Genomic DNA, 22,269 nt, shown 5'->3' on the forward strand with positions numbered 1-22,269 from the left:
AGAGTGATCTTGAGATCAGATTAAAAAGGAAGTGTAGGTCACTCAGACCCCAGGATAAGGACCCATAGGTGTTTCCAAAAGCTGTTATAGTGTCATGTATATCTATAAGTGTTTATTGGCAGTGCTAAATATTTCATCTCCTTAGGAAAAGTAAGGGCTGTAATTCTGTCTTATAATTTTGTAGTATTTGCTAGTCTGTTTTCTGTTTGATACAAATATCCCGTTTTGCTGCAGCTATTTCTGTCCACTTGCATGACTGAGTATATCATACTTTATCAAGTCTGTGACATTATCTTTCTTCCTCATAATAATAATGTAAATGACAGTCTGAGCACATTATAATTGCTATTACTGTTTTATGAAGGTACTGTGGTCCACGGAATAGATGTTTTCATTATTTCAAGAAGTGTCTGTACCTAATTTATCTGAAAATCAGCAATTTATTTGTATCAAAATATTTTATTTTTATATAATTTTTATGTTTTCCAGATAATTTCTTCAGATTTGCTTCCTGCCGATGTAAATGTGATGGGTGCAAATACATTACTCATGTTATTATTTAATTGTGGTTTCTTACTGTTTGTTTGTCAATACGTACCCTGTCCATAGTGTAATCAGATACCATCACAAACAGATCTGCTGGAAGTCCATCAGTGTTGCCTTTTGGAATAAGCATGTGGTCTGGCCATCCACAACCACAATAGTTGAATTCAGCTTGATTTGCTGGATCAGGATTGGTTAAGTTACGGAATGTACGTTCGAATGGTATGGTGACAGAAGACTGGTTTGAACTTCTTTGAAATATATTACGGCCTGGTCTCACTGAAAAGATTTAAAACAAGTGTATGTATTGAAATTCTTTGGCTCCATATAAAGGAAGTTGCATTTATACTCCACATATCATCAATTTCAGATTACTATCTCTGTCAGTCCTGAACAAATATCATCTGGGTTCTGTACTATGTTTAGTCTCTTTAAAACTTGCTCACTATGTTCCTTCCATATCAGTTTAGTCTACATTTGAAAAATTTTAAAAATTATTAACATGATAAATAATTATTTTTCTTTCTGTAGTCTCATCCTTAAAATTTCCAAGGCCCTTAGCATTTATATTCAGTACTGAAAGATACCAGATATGTACAAACTATGCTTAGCATAAAAGGACTGGAAGAAATAAGAACATTTCACTGCTGCCCCTGCCACTAGATGCTGCTTTGGTGCTGTTAAGTGAGTTTCCAAGACATAAAATAAAGTGGATAGTGTTTTAATTAAAATTGAGGTTTCAATGTTAGTTGAGAACCAGAAACATATTAATCATAGAATTTATTATAAAATGCAAGAGTGATATTGATCCTATGTTCCTATGTAATTGAAGGAAAATACTAAAGTGAAGTACACACACACACACACACACACACACACACACACACACACACACACACACATACAAAAAGGCATCTGACCATACCCAACCATAACAATCTCAAGCAAGACCTTCATGTTGATTTATATAAAACAGTTACCTAAGAACATACAGTGATGAGCCAAAATATTAGGACTATGTTCTTGATAGTGTGTCAATCCAACTTGAGAACATAGCACAGCAGCAGTTCCACATGGCATAGATTCAACAAGTCTTTGGTAGGCTTCCAGAGGTATGTGGCACCAGGTGTCTATGAAAATCCCATAAATTACAAGCTGGTGGTTTTTGGCATGAAGTTGGCTACTGATAAGTGTGCCAGATGTTTTCCATTGGGTTCATATCAGGCAAATTTAGTGTCCAAGACATAAAAGTCAGTTCACTGTTACACACTTCAACCCTCTGTGACACAATTCTCGCCTTGTGAAACAAGTAGTTATCATGCTGGAAGTTACCACCCCTGTCAAGGTATACATCAAGCATGAAGGGATGTATGTGGTCCACAGTAATGTTCGCCTTTCACCAATATGTTGCAAATTTGACAATTATTTTTACCCACCTTCAACTTACTTTGTTTGTACATAATTCTTTCACATTTTTGTGCATTTGCTTTTCACCTAATTGTCCTAATCATTTACTGCCATCTCCTAGATTACTTTATTTGCCAAACACAGTATTTTACATTTTCTCCTATGACTTCCTCTTTCAGCTTATCTGATTTTCAAATTTTTTTCTCTTTTCATGACTTACCCCATCGATTTTTTTTCTTTGCCAAACATTTTTTTGTATCATACAGGCCACTTCTCTGGCGAGAAATTCTTGGCCACTCATTACCTCTCCTTAACATTTGTCTGTTCTCACACTTTTTCGTAGAAATTTTTCTGTTTTTTCCAATATTTTTCTTTGCTTTTCTTCCATTTTTCTTTCTTTTACCACCCTCTGCTTCTCTTTTTTGCCACTCTCATCATCTCTAACACTTCAAACATTCCTCTCTCACCATGATCAATCCCATGACATACTACATCCATTCTTTTCGAAAACATACTTTTGCACTACCAAAACTAAGGTCCCACATTCTGTTTCTTGAAACCTGGTTCTTCCTTGATGTTACACTCAAAGGCCTAACACTGAAAGTCTCTGTTTTTGGATGTAATTCTACTCTACACCAGCCTCTTTTACAGTTTCAAACACAGCAATCTCCTGTACTTACGCAACTAATTTGTGACCTATATGCCTTCTCTGCCAATTTCTACTCCACCAGACTTCTCTCCTTGCACACAATCCCGCAGTTACCTGTCCCTCATGTTTGCTTGGATGATATCTGCCAAGCCAACTTCAAACAGCAACAATATGCGAGACTTCACCTCCAAAAGCTATCCCACCTTCTTCTAAGCAACCTCAACAGTGGTGTTTCCCTTCCTGTCTCTGCAATTCCCTAAACAGTCACACCATCAACCACCACTCCTCTCCTACAAACTGAGCTTGGCCAACCGCCTTAACTTCCCCAAGTCTACACCACTGCTTCCCAGACCAGTAATAATTCATAATCACAAGAACCAGTCACAACAGTACAATGTTCTCAGCCCCTCATCTAAAGCACTCTCTCCTCCTGAATTATCTGTGTTATGTAAAGGTCTCACTTAAACCTGCATTTAAACATGATGCTTTGGTGAATGACCTATTTTCTTTCACATGTTATGTCAACTGGAAACATCACTTTGCAGTCCAAACCCAAAACCTTCCAACAGCAAATGTGGCATTGAACACTGCCTTGAACAGTTCTGACCATGATCCCAACTTGGACCACCACCATTACCTCAAAATCATCCTTTAGAAGCCTTCTAAGAATTTCCCATACCCAGCACTGCTTTACAATCCTTTCTCAGGTCCCTACAGCATGACCCTAATCTGTCCTCTGCAGTACTCCTGTCTTTTCATTTCCTTAAAGCTGATGACCTCATCATCATCCTCCCAGCACTGTGATACTTGACTGACAGGAGTATGTAAATGAAGGTCTACAGCAGCTGTCTGACACCTATACATGCAGCATCTACCATCAATACCCCACCATTATGATTTGAGTTGACCTGCAGTTCCTCCTTGAAACCTCAGGCCCCTTCCAAGGTCTTACACCTCAGTCCATAGAACTTCCCACCCCACCCAAACCTTGCACCTCCACCTTCTTCCTAAGATCCACAAACCCAATCATCCTGGCTGTCGTATTGTTGTTGACTTCAAAGCATCCACTGAACGTTTGTCTGCCTCAGTTGATCAACACCTGCAATCCATAGTACAAAGACTCCCCTCCTGCATCAAAGATATCAATCACTTCCTAGATCGTCTGAAATCTGTGCCCGTCCCACTCGCACCACACACCTTGCTTGTCACCACTGATGCCACCTCTCTCTATACCAACGTCCCCCATGTACATGGTCTGTCTGGTGCCGATCATTTCCTCAGCGAGTGCTCACCTGATTCCAAACTTTATACGTACCAACAACTACTTCATCTTTGAGTGGTAGACATACAAACAGATCACAGGTATGGCCATGGTAACTGGGATGGCTCCTTCTTATGCAAACCTTTTCGTGGGTCACATGGAGGAGGCTCTCCTGTGATCCATACGCCTTCAGCCTCTGGTTTGGTTTAGATACACTGATGACATCTTTTCCATATTGAATTTTGGTGAGGCTGCCTTGTTAAAATTCCTGCATTCTCCCAGTTAAATTTCACATGGGCCTATTCTGGATCCCGTGCCACTCTCCGTGATGTTGATCTCATCCTCACTGAAGATCAGCTATCTCTTCCATGTCAAATGTTTCCTCTGATACAGCCTCCGAGGTGAATGCATTTCTTCAGATGCATACTCTTCACACCAGTACACCACCATTCTCACCGCAGCCTTCAGTGGGCATAATTACTGCACCATCCTAGTTCAAAAGAAGATTTCCTGGGCCATCACATCCAGTCCTGGTACTGTTGATCCATCCAAAAAACAACTGAAGAGTACACCACTTTTTGCTCAGTATTATCACAGTCTTGAAATTACGAGGGCTATCCACAAAGTACATTATGTTTTCGTTTGTGTCCGTTAGGGGCGGGGCTAGCGCGGCCATCTTGGTGCCATGGCATTCCGCCACTCAGTCGGCATCCTGCCGTGCTAGTGAGAGGTTCGTGCTGTAGTCCGTTGAGTTACTGTGACAGTTTGAAATGTCAGTGTTAATTGAATATGCCGTGAAGTGTGAAGTGCGTGCTGTAATATGGTTTCTGACTGCAAAAAACTGTACACCGATAGAAATCTATTGGCAGCTTTGTGAAGTGTATGGGAACAACATAATCACTGAAGGTGGAGTGCATCAATGGGTCATAAAATTTAAAAATGATCGAACTAACGTTCATGACGAAGAGTGAAGAGGAAGACCCAGCATAGTGACTGCCGAACTTGTCGAAAAAGTCGATGCCACGGTCCGTGAAAACCGTAATTTCACAATAACGGAACTCTCTATGAGTTTTCCACAAATTTCACGAAGTTTGTTGCATGAAATCATTACCGAAAAGCTTGGCTACCACAAGTTTTGTGCAAGATGGATACCAAAAATCTTGACAAAGATTCACAAAAATCAGCGAATGGCTGCAGCGTTAATGTTTTTGGACGCTTACGAGAAAGATGGCGACTCATTACTCGATCACATCGTTACATGTGAACTGCGAGACAAAATTGCAGTCAATGCAGTGGGGGCACACAAATTCCCCCCAAAAACCCAAGAAATGCATGCAGACAATGTCGGCAAGGAAGGTGATGGCGACTGTCTTTTGGGACAGAAAAGGTGTGATTTTTGTGGATTTCCTGGAAAGAGGCACTACAATAAACTCTCAAAGGTATTGCCAAACTCTGCACAACCTCAGAAGAGCAATACAAAACAAGCGCAGGGGAAAGTTGGGCTCAAAGATCTTGCTGATTCATGACAACGCCCGGGCCCACACGGCAAATGCCACTCGTGAATTTCTCGAATCTTTTAAGTTGGAGTTGTTTCCTCATCCGCCGTACAGTCCAGACCTGGCACCGAGTGACTTCCACTTATTCCCAGCAATGAAGAAGTGGTTGGCTATGCAGCATTTTGATGACAACGCACAGCTTCAAGAAGAGGTAACCACGTGGTTGAAGGCGCACGCGGCCGAATTTTACGACGAAGGAATTTCCAAGCTCGTCCATCACTACGAAAAGTGCCTTAATTTAAATGGCAACTATGTAGAAAAGTAGTATTTAAGTGTGGCTTTCATCTGTATATAATAAAAAAATTTCCAATACTTTATTTATTTTTAATTCCAAAATGTAATGTACTTTGTGGATAGCCCTCATATTAATCAAATGAGGCCCATTCTGTCACAGATTTTGCTCACCGAACCTAGAATATCTTTTTGTCACCTTCCAATCCCTCCAATACCTTTGTCAGACCCTATGCTCCTTCTGCACCCATCTCCCTACCTTATGGCTCCTACCCCTATGACCATCCCCGCTGCAAGACCTGCCCTATGAACCCTCCTGCCACCACTAATAGTAGCCCTGTAATTGGCAAAACATATACTATGAAAGGGACAGCCACCCGTGAAATGACACATTTTATATACCAGCTATTAAATAAACACTGTTCAGCCTTTTACATGAGTATGGCTCCAGCAAGTTATTAGTTAGGATGAATAGGGACAGGTAGAGGGTGTATACTGGCAACACACAAGATCTTGTTGCAGAGAATGCTCTAAACCTCAGGCCCCTCACAAGGCCTAACACCTCAATCCACAGAACTTTTCTAAAGTGTGACCATTGTGACCCTGATGCCTGTTTCACTACACATGTTATCTGGACTTCCCTCAGACACGTGTTCCTCAGAACTCTGCAGGTGGAAACTGGCGCTACAACATGTCCTCAATTCTCACCACTGATCTTGCCTTAATTTAGGTTAATTTCTTTGGTCTCAGAATTTCTTCCCAGTAACTATTCCTCTCCTCTGTTTTAGTTTCCTACATATTTCATTTTCTGATCTGTCTATTTTTCACCATCCCCGTCCCACCTCTAACACATATAATGCAACTTAGCTTTTCATTCTTATTAAATCATGCACAATGTTTTAGCATTAATGTCTGTCTTCCATATTACCCTTTCTTGCACCTTTAAGCTCTCAGGTTTCCAAATCCTACTCAGAGCAGCCCCCAACAATCAGATTTTGTTTCATTCTCATCCTGTCTGGTAAGTCTCCCCTGATCTTGGATTCTGATTGGCTTTTCCAAACTCTGTCCCTTTTCCTAAACCTCACCAGTCCTTTTTCTTCACCCCTCTTCCTCCCCCTTCAACATTTCTGCCAGAAGAAGGAGCCAGTGGCTACGAAAGCTTGCATACGTAATACCTTTTGTATGTGTGTTTTCCTGCCACTGTTTGGTGAGTAGAATTTTTATCTGTTGTTGTTGTTGTTGTGGTCTTCAGTCCTGAGACTGGTTTGATGCAGCTCTCCATGCTACTCTATCCTGTGCAAGCTTCTTCATCTCCCAGTACCTACTGCAACCTACATCCTTCTGAATCTGCTTGGTGTATTCATCTCTTGGTCTCCCTCTACTATTTTTACCCTCCACGCTGCCCTCCAATGCTAAATTGGTGATCCCTTGATGCCTCAGAACATGTCCTACCAATCGATCCCTTCTTCTAGTCAAGTTGTGCCACAAACTTCTCTTATCCCCAATCCTATTCAGTACCTCCTCATTAGTCATGTGTTCTACCCATCTAATCTTCAGCATTCTTCTGTAGCACCACATTTCGAAAACTTCTATTCTCTTCTTGTCCAAACTATTTATCGTCCATGTTTCACTTCCATACATGGCTACACTCCATACAAATACTTTCAGAAATGACTTCCTGACACTTAAATCTATACTCGATGTTAACAAATTTCTCTTCTTCAGAAATGCTTTCCTTGTCATTGCCAGTCTACATTTTATATCCTCTCTACTTTGACCATCATCAGTTATTTTGCTCCCCAAATAGCAAAACTCCTTTACTACTTTAAGTGTCTCATTTCCTTATCTAATAACCTCAGCATCACCCGACTTAATTTGACTACATTCCATTATCCTTGTTTTGCTTTTGTTGATGTTCATCTTATATCCTCCTTTCAAGACACTATCCATTCCGTTCAACTGCTCTTCCAAGTCCTTTGCTGTTCTGACAGAATTACAATGTCATCGGCGAACCTCGAGATTTTTATTTCTTCTCCATGGATTTTAATACCTACTCTCAATTTTTCTTTTGTTTCCTTCACTGCTTGCTCAATATACAGATTGAATAACATCGGGGAGAGGCTACAACCCTGTCTCACTCCCTTCCCAACCACTGCTTCCCTTTCATGCCCCTCAACTCTTATAACTGCCATTTGGTTTCTGTACAAATTGTAAATAGCCTTTCACTCCCTGTATTTTACCCCTGCCACCTTCAGAATCTGAAAGAGAGTATTCCAGTCAACATCGTCAAAAGCTTTCTCTAAGACTACAAATGCTAGAAATGTAGGTTTGCCTTTCCTTAATCTAGCTTCTAAGATAAGTCATAGGGTCAGTATTGCCTCACGTGTTCCCATTTTTCTACGGAATCCAAACTGATCTTCCCCGAGGTCAGCTTCTACTAGTTTTTCCATTCGTCTGTAAAGAATCACGTTAGTATTTTGCAGCCGTGACTTTTTAAACTGATAGTTCAGTAATTTTCACATCTGTCAACACCTGCTTTCTTTGGAATTGTTATATTCTTCTTGAAGTCTGAGGGTATTTCGCCTGTCTCATACATCTTGCTCACCAGATGGTAGAGTTTTGTCAGGGCTGGCTCTCCCAAGGCTGTCAGTAGTTCTAATGGAATGTTATCTACTCCCGGGGCCTTGTTTCGACTCAGGTCTTTCAGTGCTCTGTCAGACTCTTCACACAGTATCATATCTCCCATTTCATCTTCATCTACATCCTCTTCCATTTCCATAATATTATCCTCAAGTGCATCGCCCTTGTATAGACCCTCTATATACTCCTTCCACCTTTCTGCTTTCCGTTCTTTGCTTAGAACTGGGTTTCCATCCGAGCTCTTGATATTCATAAAAGAGGTTCTCTTTTCTCCAAAGGGCTCTTTAATTTTCCAGTAGGCAGTATATATCTTACCCCTAGTGAGATAAGCATCGGATGGCATATAACAATATTATGAAAAACTCACCATATAGTGGAGATGCTGAGTTGCAGATAGGCACAACAAAAACACTGTCACAAATAAAGCATTCAGCTAGTAAGGTCTTCATCAAAAATGGATGACACACACACACACACACACACACACACACACACACACACACATATATATATATATATATATATATATATATATATATATATATATATATATATATATATATATAATGGAAGGAAACATTCCACGTGGGAAAAATTATATATAAAAACAAAGATGAGGTGACTTACCGAACAAAAGTGCTGGCAGGTCGATAGACACACAAACAAACACAAACATACACACAAAATTCAAGCTTTCGCAACAAACTGTTGCCTCATCAGGAAAGAGGGAAGGAGAGGGGAAGACGAAAGGAAGTGGGTTTTAAGGGAGAGGGTAAGGAGTCATTCCAATCCCGGGAGCGGAAAGACTTACCTTAGGGGGAAAAAAGGACAGGTATACACTCGCACACACGCACATATCCATCCACACATACAGAGACAAGCAGACATATTTAAAGGCAAAGAGTTTGGGCAGAGATGTCAGTCGAGGCAGAAGTGTAAAGGCAAAGAAGTTGTTGAAAGACAGGTGAGGTATGAGTGGCGGCAACTTGAAATTAGCGGAGATTGAGGCCTGGCGGATGACGAGAAGAGAGGATATACTGAAGGGCAAGTTTCCATCTCCGGAGTATATATATATATATATATATATATATATATATATATATATATATATATATATATATATATATATATATATATATATGCACAAACACAGCTCACAAACACAACTACACTCTCAAGCAACAGCAACTGAAACCACACTGCAAGCAGCAGCACCAGTGCATGATGGGAGTGGCAACTGGGTGGGGTAAGGAGGAGGTTGGGTAGGGAGGGGGAGGGATAGTAGGGTAGGTGTGGCAGACAGTGAAGTACTGATGGGGAACTTGCAGGGAGGAGCTGGAGAGAGGGTAGGGCAGCTATGTGGAGTTGGGAGGTTAGACAAAGGGCAGGGGAGAGCTGAGGTATTCCGCTGTCCACCAAACTTACACAAAATTCTCATTCATCCCTAGACAACCCCCACCCCTTGCCTCATGGCTCAGACGCCTGTAATAGACCTAGATGCAGGAACTGTCCCATACATCCTCCCACCACCACCTACTCCAGTCTGGTCACAAACATCACCTATCCCATCAAAGGCAGTGCTACCTGTGAAACCAGTCATGTGATCTTGAAGCTAAGTTGCAACCACTGTGCTGCCTTCTATGTGGGCATGACAACCAACAAGCTGACTGTCTGCATGAATGGCCACCGACAAATGGTTACCCAGAAACAAGTGGACCACCCTGTTGCTGAGCATGCTGCCAAACATGACATCCTTCATTTCAATGACTGCTTCACAGTCTGTGGATCCTTCCTACCAACACTAGCTTTTCTGAACTGCGCACGTGGGAACTTTCCCTGCAATATATCCTATGTTCCCCTAACCCTCCTGTCCTCAACCTTCATTAGTCACTGTCCTCACCCATCCATCCCCTTCCCTGTTCCCATTCCAGCACTACATGTTCCTCATCCACCATCACACACAGTCTTTTTACTTCTCTCCTTTTTCACCAACAGTCCCACCCCCCCCCCCCCACCCCCCACCCCCACCCACCATTTGTCTAACCTCCCAGTTACACATAGCTGCCCTACCTTCTCTCGACCTCATCCCTGCTTGCTCCACAGCAGCTCTTCACTGTCCACCACCCCTGCCTTACTATCCCTCCCCCTCTCTACCCCAGCCTCCTGCTTACCCCACCCAGTCGCATCAGGCACTGGTGCTGCTGTTCGCAGTGTGGCTTCAGTTGCCTGAGGAGACTGCAGTCATGTGTGTGCGTGTGTGTGTGTGTGTGTGTGTGTGTGTGTGGTGTCTGTCAACTATTTTTGACTAAGGTCTTGCTGGCCAAAAGCTTTATTTGTGACAGTCTTTTTGTTGTGCCTATTTGTGGCTCAGTGTCTCTGCTATATGGTGAGTAGCAACTTTCCTTTCCATAATTAAATATCTTGAAATATTTTGTAATGCAGCTTCTTCTGGAACATGCTATCTGCTTCTATTGACTCATGTCATCTTGTGCAATAGTGCTTGACTCTTAATAGGTCATCTTCAGATCATTTCCATAGTAACTGAATCAGTTACATATAATTCTGAATATAGTAACTTGTGCCATTTTGTACATTATAATGGTGTATAAAATGAAGCTAGTCAACAGTTACAGGATGACAGTTTATGGGTTTAACCAACATATAAAAGAACTGAAGGTTTCTTTTTAAAAACAAAAACTAGTCATAAGAAAAATGAATTGCTGAAACCAAAACTGTCCAAAAGACATAATAGGAAATTTTATATCCACTTCTGCCTTGATTGCCATAAAACCTTACATATATTTAAAGAAAGAAATATTGAGAGAAAATCTGTCAACTGGTAAACATAAACTTGATAACTCACAGTGTATTATGTGGTGAAACTACTTCATACTAGTGTTAGTCACTTTTTTCCCTTTCTTATAGGACATGAAACATAAGTAAGACAATTGCCTTTAAGCTTAAATATGGTGTTTCACCATGCTGTGTCTTATATTGTTATTATTGCCCCTATGTGAAACACATTAAAGATGCATTAGAATAGTTTTCATTACATCTGAAATATTGATTCTGTAATTTAATCACTAGTATTTGGCCTTTAAAGTATTGCAGTTTTCATGCAGTTCACATTCAGATTCACAGAGAATCTATGTAACTGTCCCATCCTTGTCAAACTAGACCTGTAGGTGTAAGTGCCTGTACATATCAATTATATTTTGTTGTTGTTCTTAAATAGTAATACCAGGACATGTACAATATCCTTATAAAACTGATCTACAGATGAAAAAAACCACTACTACTGCTACTACTAGTGTATACTGATGACCAAAAATGAGAAATTTTTGTTACCAATTCACAGTGGTAAATGTTATTAGTCAATTATCATCTTTCAGGAATCCAAAAGGACTGAATCATAAAATTCACCATCTAACAAATTCACCTTTAGTTAATTGCTTTTTACACAACATTTAAAACCGATGAATCAAATTACTGAATACAGTATTCATGAGTAGGTATATTTTTGCACAATATTTGTCACACTGAAGCTCAATTTTAAATCTAGTACCCTACTTGTATTATCAGCAATGGAAAACAACAGTATTCTGTTTAATTCAGTGTTAATCATTTGGTTAGTTATTTGATGTATCATGCATCATAAATATGACCTTCTGCTGTGGTGTGAAACAAGTCAGTTTTACAATTATGATACACTTTCTCAGTGAAATAATAGCAACATGCTGACCATTTACATGAGTATCCTAAGCTACCTCCCACTCGCTTTTTTAATTCAGTGATTAATACTTAACTGTGTCTGATCTCTTTCTCTCTCTTAAACACACACACCCATCCACACACACACACACACACACACACACACACACACACACACAAAAAAATCATATATTATATTACTACACATTAAAAATTCGTCTATAGAATAGGAGGTGATGTCAAGCAGGTATATACCAGTTTGTGTTTGTAGTTAATTATATTATCTATTAATTTCTTTACACCCTGGTTAATAATTCACATGCATGAATACCTCACTTCCCAGCCTTCAACAATTGGCCTTCCCTTCTCATCCTGTCCAGTAAGTCTCCCCTAAGCTAGGGTTCTGAGTGACTTTTCAGAACTCTTCCCATTTCCTAAACCTCACCAGTCCTTTTATTTCACCCTCTTCCTTCCCCTTCAACCCTTCACCCAGAAGAAGGAGGCACTGGCTCCAAAAGCTTGCAAATTTAAATACCTTTACATGTGTATTCTCCTACTAGCATTTGGTAGGTAGATTTTTTTAAAATCCATCCAATTACATTATATTTTCAAAAATTAATTATTTTCATTGATATATCACTCCTTTCTTTGCCATGGTAAAGCTAAGTGATGGATGGTATAAGTCATACCTCCCTCCAGTACCATATTATATGAATAAATTTCATTGCTGTTTTCAAACTGAAATTGGTTGGTGATAACAAACACAAAGGAGTAAAAGTACTGTGATGCTGTTGTTGGTATGCCCAATGGAATGAAACCACAATGATTTTTGGTATGGGTTCAATGCTGTGTGTGATATGTAACCCTCTGATATTTGATACCAATCACTTTATTTAATAAGATTTGTTTCAGCCGTCTTTTCTTGATGTTTGGCGACATGGACCTGCTAGGCTGTTCCATCCAATCACACTCTAGCAATCTTCATAGAACTTCATCTCTTTATGTGTGGATGGGTGCTAAAAGAGAACTTCAATTTTCCTCCAAGCTACTTGAATAACATAAATAACTGAACTTTAAACTTTCTATATTCACACCTTCTTTTAAAACAACACAATCTCATATACTCCCATAGTGCTCAGAGCCATTTGAGCCAATCTCATATACTAAGTGTGTTGACAGGATATCTTATACATAAGTGGCTAGTGCAAGAGCAACACAAGAAGTATATTTTACATAAGACAATTCAACATCATTTGTCATTGCTTCAACTTCGGCTATGGCCTCTCCTCGTTTTTCCCCTGTTTTCTAAACACCTTCAAAGTATGACACCAAGTAACAAGCAGCCCCAAAGCAGCATGTGGAGACACCCATTCACCATCCTGCATTGTAGAAGTGATGGGTTCAAGCCATTTTTCCATCAGCACATATCATAATAGTATCTCCTACAACGGGGTGTCCCCGTTGGTCACAAATATCTTTCATCACCAAGAAAGCTTGGAAGTGGTGCATGCCATCCTAAGACTCTTATGTCACACTTCACATCCCCCCTGCTAAAAGCTGCTGGTTGCTGGAGGTTATTCCTTAGGTTATTTGGAACAAAAAATGTAAATTCAGTAATATGATCACATCCATAATTAAGGATCTACAAAGAGTTCCAAAACATGCCACGGTGTACGGAGTGCTACACTTATGTTCACAGGACACACGATCAGTCTTAGGTAGACAAGTGCAGTGGATGGTATATTTGCATAACAACCAGGTTCTTGATATTCCAGTCACTGTTTACTGTTGCTATCTCCTGTCTCCTGTACACAGTATACTTTGTGATGCATTACAAGTTTTCATTGCTGGAGTATGGAGAGATGGTGTACATTTTGGGCTTCTGTGATGGTAATGTCAAAGCTGCTGTTGCTGAATATCACTGTTTTATTCTAATTGTAGGATTCCAAGTGCCCAAAACATTCAGTGGAACATATAGAACATTGATAGAAATTGGTACTCTTCCCAGTATTTGTATTCACTCTGAAAGACATTGTGATGTTCAGGAAGAGGAAAACATTCTTAATTCAGTAGAGTGCAGTCCTCATTTAAGTAGAAGATGCCTAGTTACCTGATTGAATGTTTCACAATCTAAGGCATGTAGGATTCTTCATGAGAATGGATTGTATCCTTTTCATGTGCACAAAGTTCACCTTTTAGAGCTACATGATTGTACCAACCAATTGCACTTTTGTAACCGGTTAAATGGAAACCAGCAGCTCTATTGCTTCAGAATGTTCAGTGATGAGTCAACCTTTACAACAGATGGCATCAACAACATGTATAACATGCATGTCTGGGCAGACAAAAATCCGCATGCCACGGTAGTGGCTAAGACTGTTTGCTACTGCTGAACCCAATAGAACAATTTTGCTTAAAGAAATTTTCACTGGGCTCTCCATTCTAAATCTTTTCTCACACATTCACATTTAAGGAGTTTCACATTTCCTAAAACAATCTTATGTAAATAAACCAACTTCACCACTGAGTTCAGAAACAAGAATAAAGCAATTAAACTATTCTGCTTAATTTGACAAATGAATTATTTGAAAAAATTCAAAATATTTGAACTGCAACATCTTTGAACAATGCAATGTTAACTTATATTAATTTTGTAGGAAAGTTCTAGTAGAATGCAACTGGAAGAATTTCTGCTCCTTTTGACCAATACATCCAACTAATTGTCTGAAACCTAGCTTCCAATATCAAAGATACTAACCACTTCCTTCACCAGTCTCCACCATTTCCACTCCTTTAGCTTCAGGAACCATACTCATCACTGTGTATGACTCCTTCCTCTACATCAACATCCCTCTTGCCCATGGCCTTTTTGCAATAGAGCCCTACCTCTCCCAATGTTCTTCAGACTCCAAACCAACTACCTCATTTCTTATACACCCTACCAACTATCTCCTGGCATACGACTACTTTTCCTTTGAAGGGAAGGAATAAAAACAAATCTTCAGGACAGCCATGGGGATCCACATGGCACCCTCCTATGCCAACCTGTTCATGGGCCAACAAAGGGGAACATTCCCAGCCTCCCAAAAATCCCATTCCCTAGATTGTTACAGATTCATTGATAATATCTTCATGATCAGGACATCATATCCTCATTCCTTCACAACCTCAATACCTTCTCCACTATCCACTTCTCCTAGTCTTCACTAACCTAATGTGCCACCTTCCTGGACATTGACTTCTATTACTCTGATGGCTCCATCCACACCTCTGTCCACATTAAATTCACTAATCACCAACAGTGCCTGCATTTCAGCATCTGCTATTCCTTCCATACAGAAGTTTGGTCATATATGGGTAACATATCTGCATTGAAGAGAACTCCTACTCAGTATACTGAAAATCTCATGAAGGCCTTCAGAGACAGACATTACCAACCAAATCTAGTCCACAAATGGATTTCCTGTACCATATCCTTGCACACCCCAATCCTCCCACCACCACAAAGAATAAATTAAAATGAAAGATCTCCCTTGTCAAACAATACACCCTGGACTGGAACAACTGAATCGAATCCTTTGATTATGTACCATCATTCCCTGGAGTGAGATTATGTACCATCATTCCCTGGAGTGAGGGTTATCCTACCCCAGTAACTCCCCCTTCCTAAAATAGTGTTCCATTTCCCACCTAACCAACACAACATCCTAGTCAATCTCTATGCCACTGCCACTCCCAACTGCTTGTCACAGGGATGATATTCCTGTGGAAAACCCAGGTGCAAGACCTATACAATCCACCCACCTAGCACTTCCAGCTCCAGTCCTGTGACAGGGTTATCATTTTCATTTATTACCTATTTCAGACTCTTTAATTAAAACACAAAGGACCATGTGAAATAGCAATTTAACAATACATACACTTTGGCCATCTGATATGCAACTGAAGATACAAAGATTACAGGGTTCCCAAGAGAGCTGCTCTCTCTCCCTGTGTTCATTGTTGTTTGTGGGCACTTCCAAATATCATTTTTTGAAGAGTGGTTACCATAATATATTCAATATTGTAATTGTGACTCCAGATGTTTTAGAAGCACAAAAGATATATAAAGCATTCTGCAAGGCCATGCAGCATTGTAGCTGGTGGCTGCTTGCTAAAGATTTGCAAAAATGTAAGTACAATAATTTCATCCTCATTTTCTTATTGAGAAGTACTTTTATGACATTCATTAAATAGGTTAGATAGTCCAGAGACCAGATAGTCATGACTGGATAGTTGAAAGTCTACTCAATTTGATTGTACCAAATACAACAGAATCAACTTCACTAAGACCATTTAATACTTGAATTACACACCTTAATTTTAAGCTGTGAACCATGTGGAATGGTGTTGTGTATCATGGCAACATAACCATGAATGGATGAAGAATCAAACAACACACCATATTTGAGATCTCATAGGCCATGTCACTATGTGGAGAGTAAGGCTGTGTCAAACAGGAAGCGGGCTGCCCATACACTCTGTTGCCCAGTGCGGTCAGTTGTGGTAAAACAAGAGTGTGAGCAGGATGCAGTGATCTATTTGTTGAATGGTGCTCATAGTGAGCACATTAGCTGCTGTCCAGTAAACATGAACAGCAGTACTCAAGGTTAACAACTGTTGGCTTGTTTTCACTTGCTTTGAGGAAACAAAGAAAGTGGAAATATGAAGCACTAAATGTCAAGGTGATGGGGAATTTCACTGTGTCTGCAAGGAACTGTGGTCTTGTGAAGATCATTTCTTCAGTTACTGTTGAATGCCTTGCAAACAATTGGAAACCTTACATAAGCCCATTTAACTAAAAATCTCAAAACTGAAATGAACTAGAGAAAATCAATAGGTTCAGAGGAAAGACTTGTCAATTTGTTTGAGGCAAGCTCATTATTTGTGATGTTAACTGATTCTTCTGTCACTGCTTGGCATAACATTATTTATGTCAGAATATTATTTTTATGGTATAAAACATTTACATTATTTTATTATTTACTGTAACTATATATTTTCAAAAATAGTAATAATTATAAAACATAGAATAAACAACATATAAAGTGAAAGTTTTGTCAACACTGTGTACAAACAAGTGTGAGCTACAGATCAATTGTCAATCAACTACACTGAAACAAACTTTCACCTTCTCATGCATTTCTCTGGCACTAGAAAAGTCATTGGAAGATTCCCTTGGTTCCAAAAGTGTGATGGTAACTTCATTTTATGAAACGGTATCTGCAGTACATTGTGATACAACTGAGCTGAGTGATCCTATGACTGCAGAGGATGGAGGTGGTGGTGCTTCATTGTTTAATATTGTAAGTTCAATCTCTCTAAATATTGTGCCACAGCATTTTTAAATGAGTTTGTGTTTGAGCTGGGAATGTCTTTGAAGAGTGTGCATAACTGATAAATAAGTTGGCATATGGTCAAGCTCGCACTTCTCTCTCATGTTACTGTCCCTGGTGTGTTGATAATTTGTGACTGCAGCTACATCTTCATTTATTTCTTTTTTATTTGGCTTTTTCTCCTAGCTGACCTGATATTACAGATTCAATTATGTTTCTTCCTCTCACCTCGCTATCAAGAAATGGTTCCTCTGACTCTTCAACATCTAGTGACGTATGACATGGTGACAGTGTATCAATAAGAAACTCCAAATGACATGCCCATGGACAGTTCTGATACTTCTTGGATCTTTAAGAATTTTAGGTATTTGCTGTAGGAGTCTCATATGCTCAAACAGCCTCATCTTTCAATCAACCTGCATGCAAATTGTTTATTTTGTATGACACACTTATTACTAACAAATAGTACATTTTTTCCAGACCTGTGGCCACTGGTAATTTAAATCACATCATCACTTTTTAATTCTGCATGGGAAGGACAACTGTCTCCAGCTTAGTAAAATATGTGTGTCAAGAAATGTACAACATTTTACAACCCCTGTATTTACCTCAACCAGCAGAAAAAAATCTGGAAAAAAAATTGAGATGGGATTGATGGAGTGGTGGCATTTTCCTAACTGCTCTGGCAGTATGGATGGGAAGCATTTTAGAACGAAGTGTGCTAAAAATGGTGCCTGAAATTATTTTTGTTACAAAAACTTGTTTTCAATTGTCCTGATGGCAGTTACTGATCACAGTTACAACTCCTTGGTTACTGACATCGGCAGCTATGGCAGATATAGTGACAGCAGAAGTTTTGAAAACTCTGCATTTTTCCACAAATTCATAGAAGGAAGATGTATTCTGGCTCCAAAACCACTGCCGGATCCAAGCATGCTGACGGGTCATGAAGGGGATAAACAGATATGTATGGGCCATTTTGTGGTAGAAAATGCCATCGGTACACTTGCTTGAGGGTGATGAGGCTTTTTAAGGGCTATAGACTTAACAATCAATACTGAAGAAGCTGTTGTCAAAGTGGCATATATGAGGCGTAAACTGTACTACAATTGCATTGCTAGTTTGTGCAAGCACATTATTATTTCCAACTGAACTGAATTGTACACTACAATATTCATCTGGTACTATATATAGATATTGTGCAGCTGTGCACTCTCAGCCCTTGTGAGGCTTTCTGATTGAGAAAAAGTGGCTCTAGTCTCATAAACTGACATACAGCCGGTAGAGTGGTGTGCTGACCACATGTCCCTCCATATCCACATCCAGTGACACCTGTGGGCTGCGGATTACATGGCAGCTGGTCAGTACCATTGGGCCTTCATGGCCTGTTTGCATGGAGTTTAGTTTTTTTTAGCAACTGTGCTCTTATTTATAAACAAAGAAAATACCTGCCTGACATAGATTGTTAGCAATTTTCTTCCTTGCTGCAGCCCCTTTTATCACATTTTTACTATCAAAATGTCATATGTAGTACAGAAATACATTTGCACACACCAATGCAATGAATGACTCTTTCTATTTCTGCTACAATCTTGTGCATACTTGCCTGCCTTGGAATTTGTAGAAAATCACCACTTGCTAACACCATGCTGCAAGCAAAGGGCGGTATAGCGCAGGCACCACCTCCTGTTTGACAGGGGCGATGCCGTAGCAAGCAACACGGAGACTGCACTGCGTGCCTGCATAGGTTGCACACTCCATATTTGACCGAGGCTTAATGCACTCATCCACTCATACATGGAAGTCATTATACAGGTAGACTAGTAGTAAAATATGAGTTTAATGACAGGTACAAATATTTACCTACACTTTGCCAGTAAATTACTGAATACCTGAATGGTGATGCAGTGAATATTAAAATTATACTTAAAACAAAAGTTTCAATGGCAAGATTTTGCCCCCCCCCCCCCCCCCCCAAAAAAAAAGAACAATTTTGCTGCCCTGTGCAGCTGCACATGTTGTTGCTGTCTAAATACTGCCCTGCTCATAGCGTTAGGTAAATTGCAGGCAACCTAATCATAATTAAAAATAAAAACTGTAACACTGTTTCTGATATATTAACAAATGTGAAAGGTATTAAAATGTAAAAAAAATATTGTTAAATTCAAAATTATAGTTTATAAATTGTAAATTTCAATATTCTTTACCTGACCAGTTGTGAACAGTGAAAGTAAAGAATTGTGAAACACATCTGTTGGCTACATCATTTCAAGTAGTCAGTGTTGAACTTCACCCCCCCCCCCCCCCCCCACACACACACACACACATTTTTCCGCCAGTATCACAACGCAGTATGTTGACACCGAGGACAATCAACAACGAAATAAAGCAGGCAAACATAACACTTTGAATATCTTGCTTCCATAACATAAAACAGAGATTCATATAAGATTGCAGTACAGGATTAGACCGTATTCGACATAAGAAAATATGCCATCCATTAAAGTTTGATACTGGAAAAACTTTTAGAAAAAATTAAACAAGAAACTGCTGATTTAAATAAAAGTAGTGCTAAAATTGATAGCAACAGTGAAGTTATTAACTCAATAAATACTGAAATATAAAAAATAAATATTAAATTCTATGATGCAAATGTAGTAACACATAAACATGCTAGAAAACTCAAGAGATTATAGAATTGTGTCAGGGAAAGGTTGAAGCAAGTCAGTGAATAACTGAATTAAACAACATAATGTTCAATCTAAAGGCTGAAATGAAATCTGAAATCAGTAATCAGTGCCATTTACTTAGACATGAAGTAGGTGAACAATTCAAAGAAGTGAAAATTGACTTGAAACAACTCCAGAAGTCAACCAAGCAGAAATTTGCATGTCTTCAAGAACAAGTTTCAAACACTTGCCTTCAAATAAGTGTACTGGACTAACCACAAAATCAGATGAGTTATTTCTCTTACACTGCCCTTTAACAGTATTGGAAGGATGTGTGATTGATGTAGTAGAGAAAAAATTACATGAAAGAACTGATTTATCTATAAGTTCACCTCATTCAACAGGAAACTGAGAAAACAGGGAAGGAATTTAGGAAAATTTGGGAGGAACTGGAAAAGACTAGAGAAGATGTTAAAAAGACAAAGAATTACTAGAGAAATTTTGAGTAGAATCAGGAACAAATTTAACCAAACAATTTCTGAAAATTTCAAATCTGTAGGTGAGACTCGCCCTTCCTATTTTATTACAGCTTTCTGAAAATCATTACAAAAACAATGGGATGACACAAAATAAAGTACATTTTATCCACAGTTATTTGGATTGGGATGCAGTGAGTGGAGAACTGCATACTAGGGGCAATTTTAAATCATATGATGACCATGAGGAAAAATTTTAAAAGAAACGTTTGTCATCTAGTGAACCAGAGCTGGAGAAGTTTTAAGTATACAAAGTGACACTTGACAGGCTGAAAATATTTAGATGTCCTGATAGATGAAAGTCAACTAGTACACCATTTACCTTACCAGATCATAAAATAAATTTGATACTACAGTTGGCAAAATATAAATGAACTGTTAACGTTCACAAATGATCTGGATACCTTAAATAAAGATGTGGAAGATTACCCAGAGATAGATGGTCCCAGAATGGACAACTGTAAGGATAACAGTACCATTCTACATTTCAATATGAGGATGAAAGTTGTTATTGAAAACTAATGAGGCAGCCTGGTGGTGGGGTGAGTAGATTGTGGAACAGTCAGTTTGTGGAGCGCATAAGGTAAATATACAGCCAGGATGGTAGTAGGGGACAAATGATGGAAAACACCACATGTTCTGGAGATGAGCCACACATCAGAATATAATGGGAGAACTGTAGGCCCCAAGTTAGGGAAATAATGGGAAAGCAAGCTCCTCAGAATATGGACATCATAAACATATTTACTACTTACTAATGACTGATAGAACTGTAAAAATAGAATATAAATATTTTGGGGAAAACAATTTTTCATTGAAATTTTTTGAAGAATATAAAATGTTTGGGTTTATATAAAATTTTAAGGGATTATTAGAACAGTAAATCAAGTGGATGTGCCATACTTGTTTCCAGCATGCCAGTGTTGCTCACAAATTGGAAAGACAGTCCTCCACTTGCAATAATATTTCTTTTAAAAAACCATTCAAGATTTCATAAGAAATCAAACCAAGTTGGGTTAACATATAACAATAAGTTGGTAATAAAGTCGTAAGTAGTCAGCTTTTGGAGAAATGAAATTAAATTTACAGTAAATCTCAAACCACTTTCACTTTGACAGTGAAGAAAATGTAAGCTAGTAAAAGAATACTTGCTTACCATCAGTAAACACTGGGTTGAAGTTATGATGTCATAACATGACTAATTAAGAAGAATAAAAAATGACACAAATAAAGAGCGAAGAGTTATATTAATTTTTCAACAAATGACAATCAGGGATCAGCTGTTCAGTTGCAAGAAAAAGTCGCCTATGCAGAAGTTGCTATTGTTATACAATGGAGAGGTATAAATGGTTACCATGTACAACATATGTGTGGTTTAGGTCAGTTAATTGTAAAGTTCATAAATAAAACACATTGTATATAAATCAGAGCATGGAAAAATAATATCCTGCTCCCAAGAAGCTAGCAAAATTGTTTCAAGAAGCAGCCTATGGTTAGCAGAATATTAGAGGAAATGTGCTACAGAATACTCAGGAATGTAGGTTTTGACTTGAGATAGAATGAGGGTATGTACCATTTCCAGTTATATTTGAAAGTTGTAAAAAAGCAGCGAAGTTTTATCTCTTTTTCAAGAGCAAATGGTGTCCCCACTTACGTACAAGGATAATTCTATCAAGAAAGAAGGCCTTATG

The 22,269-nt window shown here is 39.0% G+C and overlaps 1 protein-coding gene across 1 annotated transcript in view; it reads right to left on the reverse strand.

Annotated features, from left to right (window-relative positions):
• The window catches only part of LOC124776988 (phenoloxidase 2-like), a 309,427-nt gene that overhangs the window by 16,885 nt on the left and 270,273 nt on the right, over positions 1-22,269 (reverse strand). The window contains exon 11 of the mRNA XM_047252233.1: positions 599-822. Within this exon, the coding sequence (XP_047108189.1) occupies positions 599-822 (224 nt within the window). The remainder of the gene's footprint in view (positions 1-598; positions 823-22,269) is intronic.

The sequence above is a fragment of the Schistocerca piceifrons genome, chromosome 2 (genome assembly GCF_021461385.2).
Source record: "Schistocerca piceifrons isolate TAMUIC-IGC-003096 chromosome 2, iqSchPice1.1, whole genome shotgun sequence".
In the NCBI taxonomy this organism is placed as follows: Eukaryota; Metazoa; Arthropoda; class Insecta; order Orthoptera; family Acrididae; genus Schistocerca; species Schistocerca piceifrons.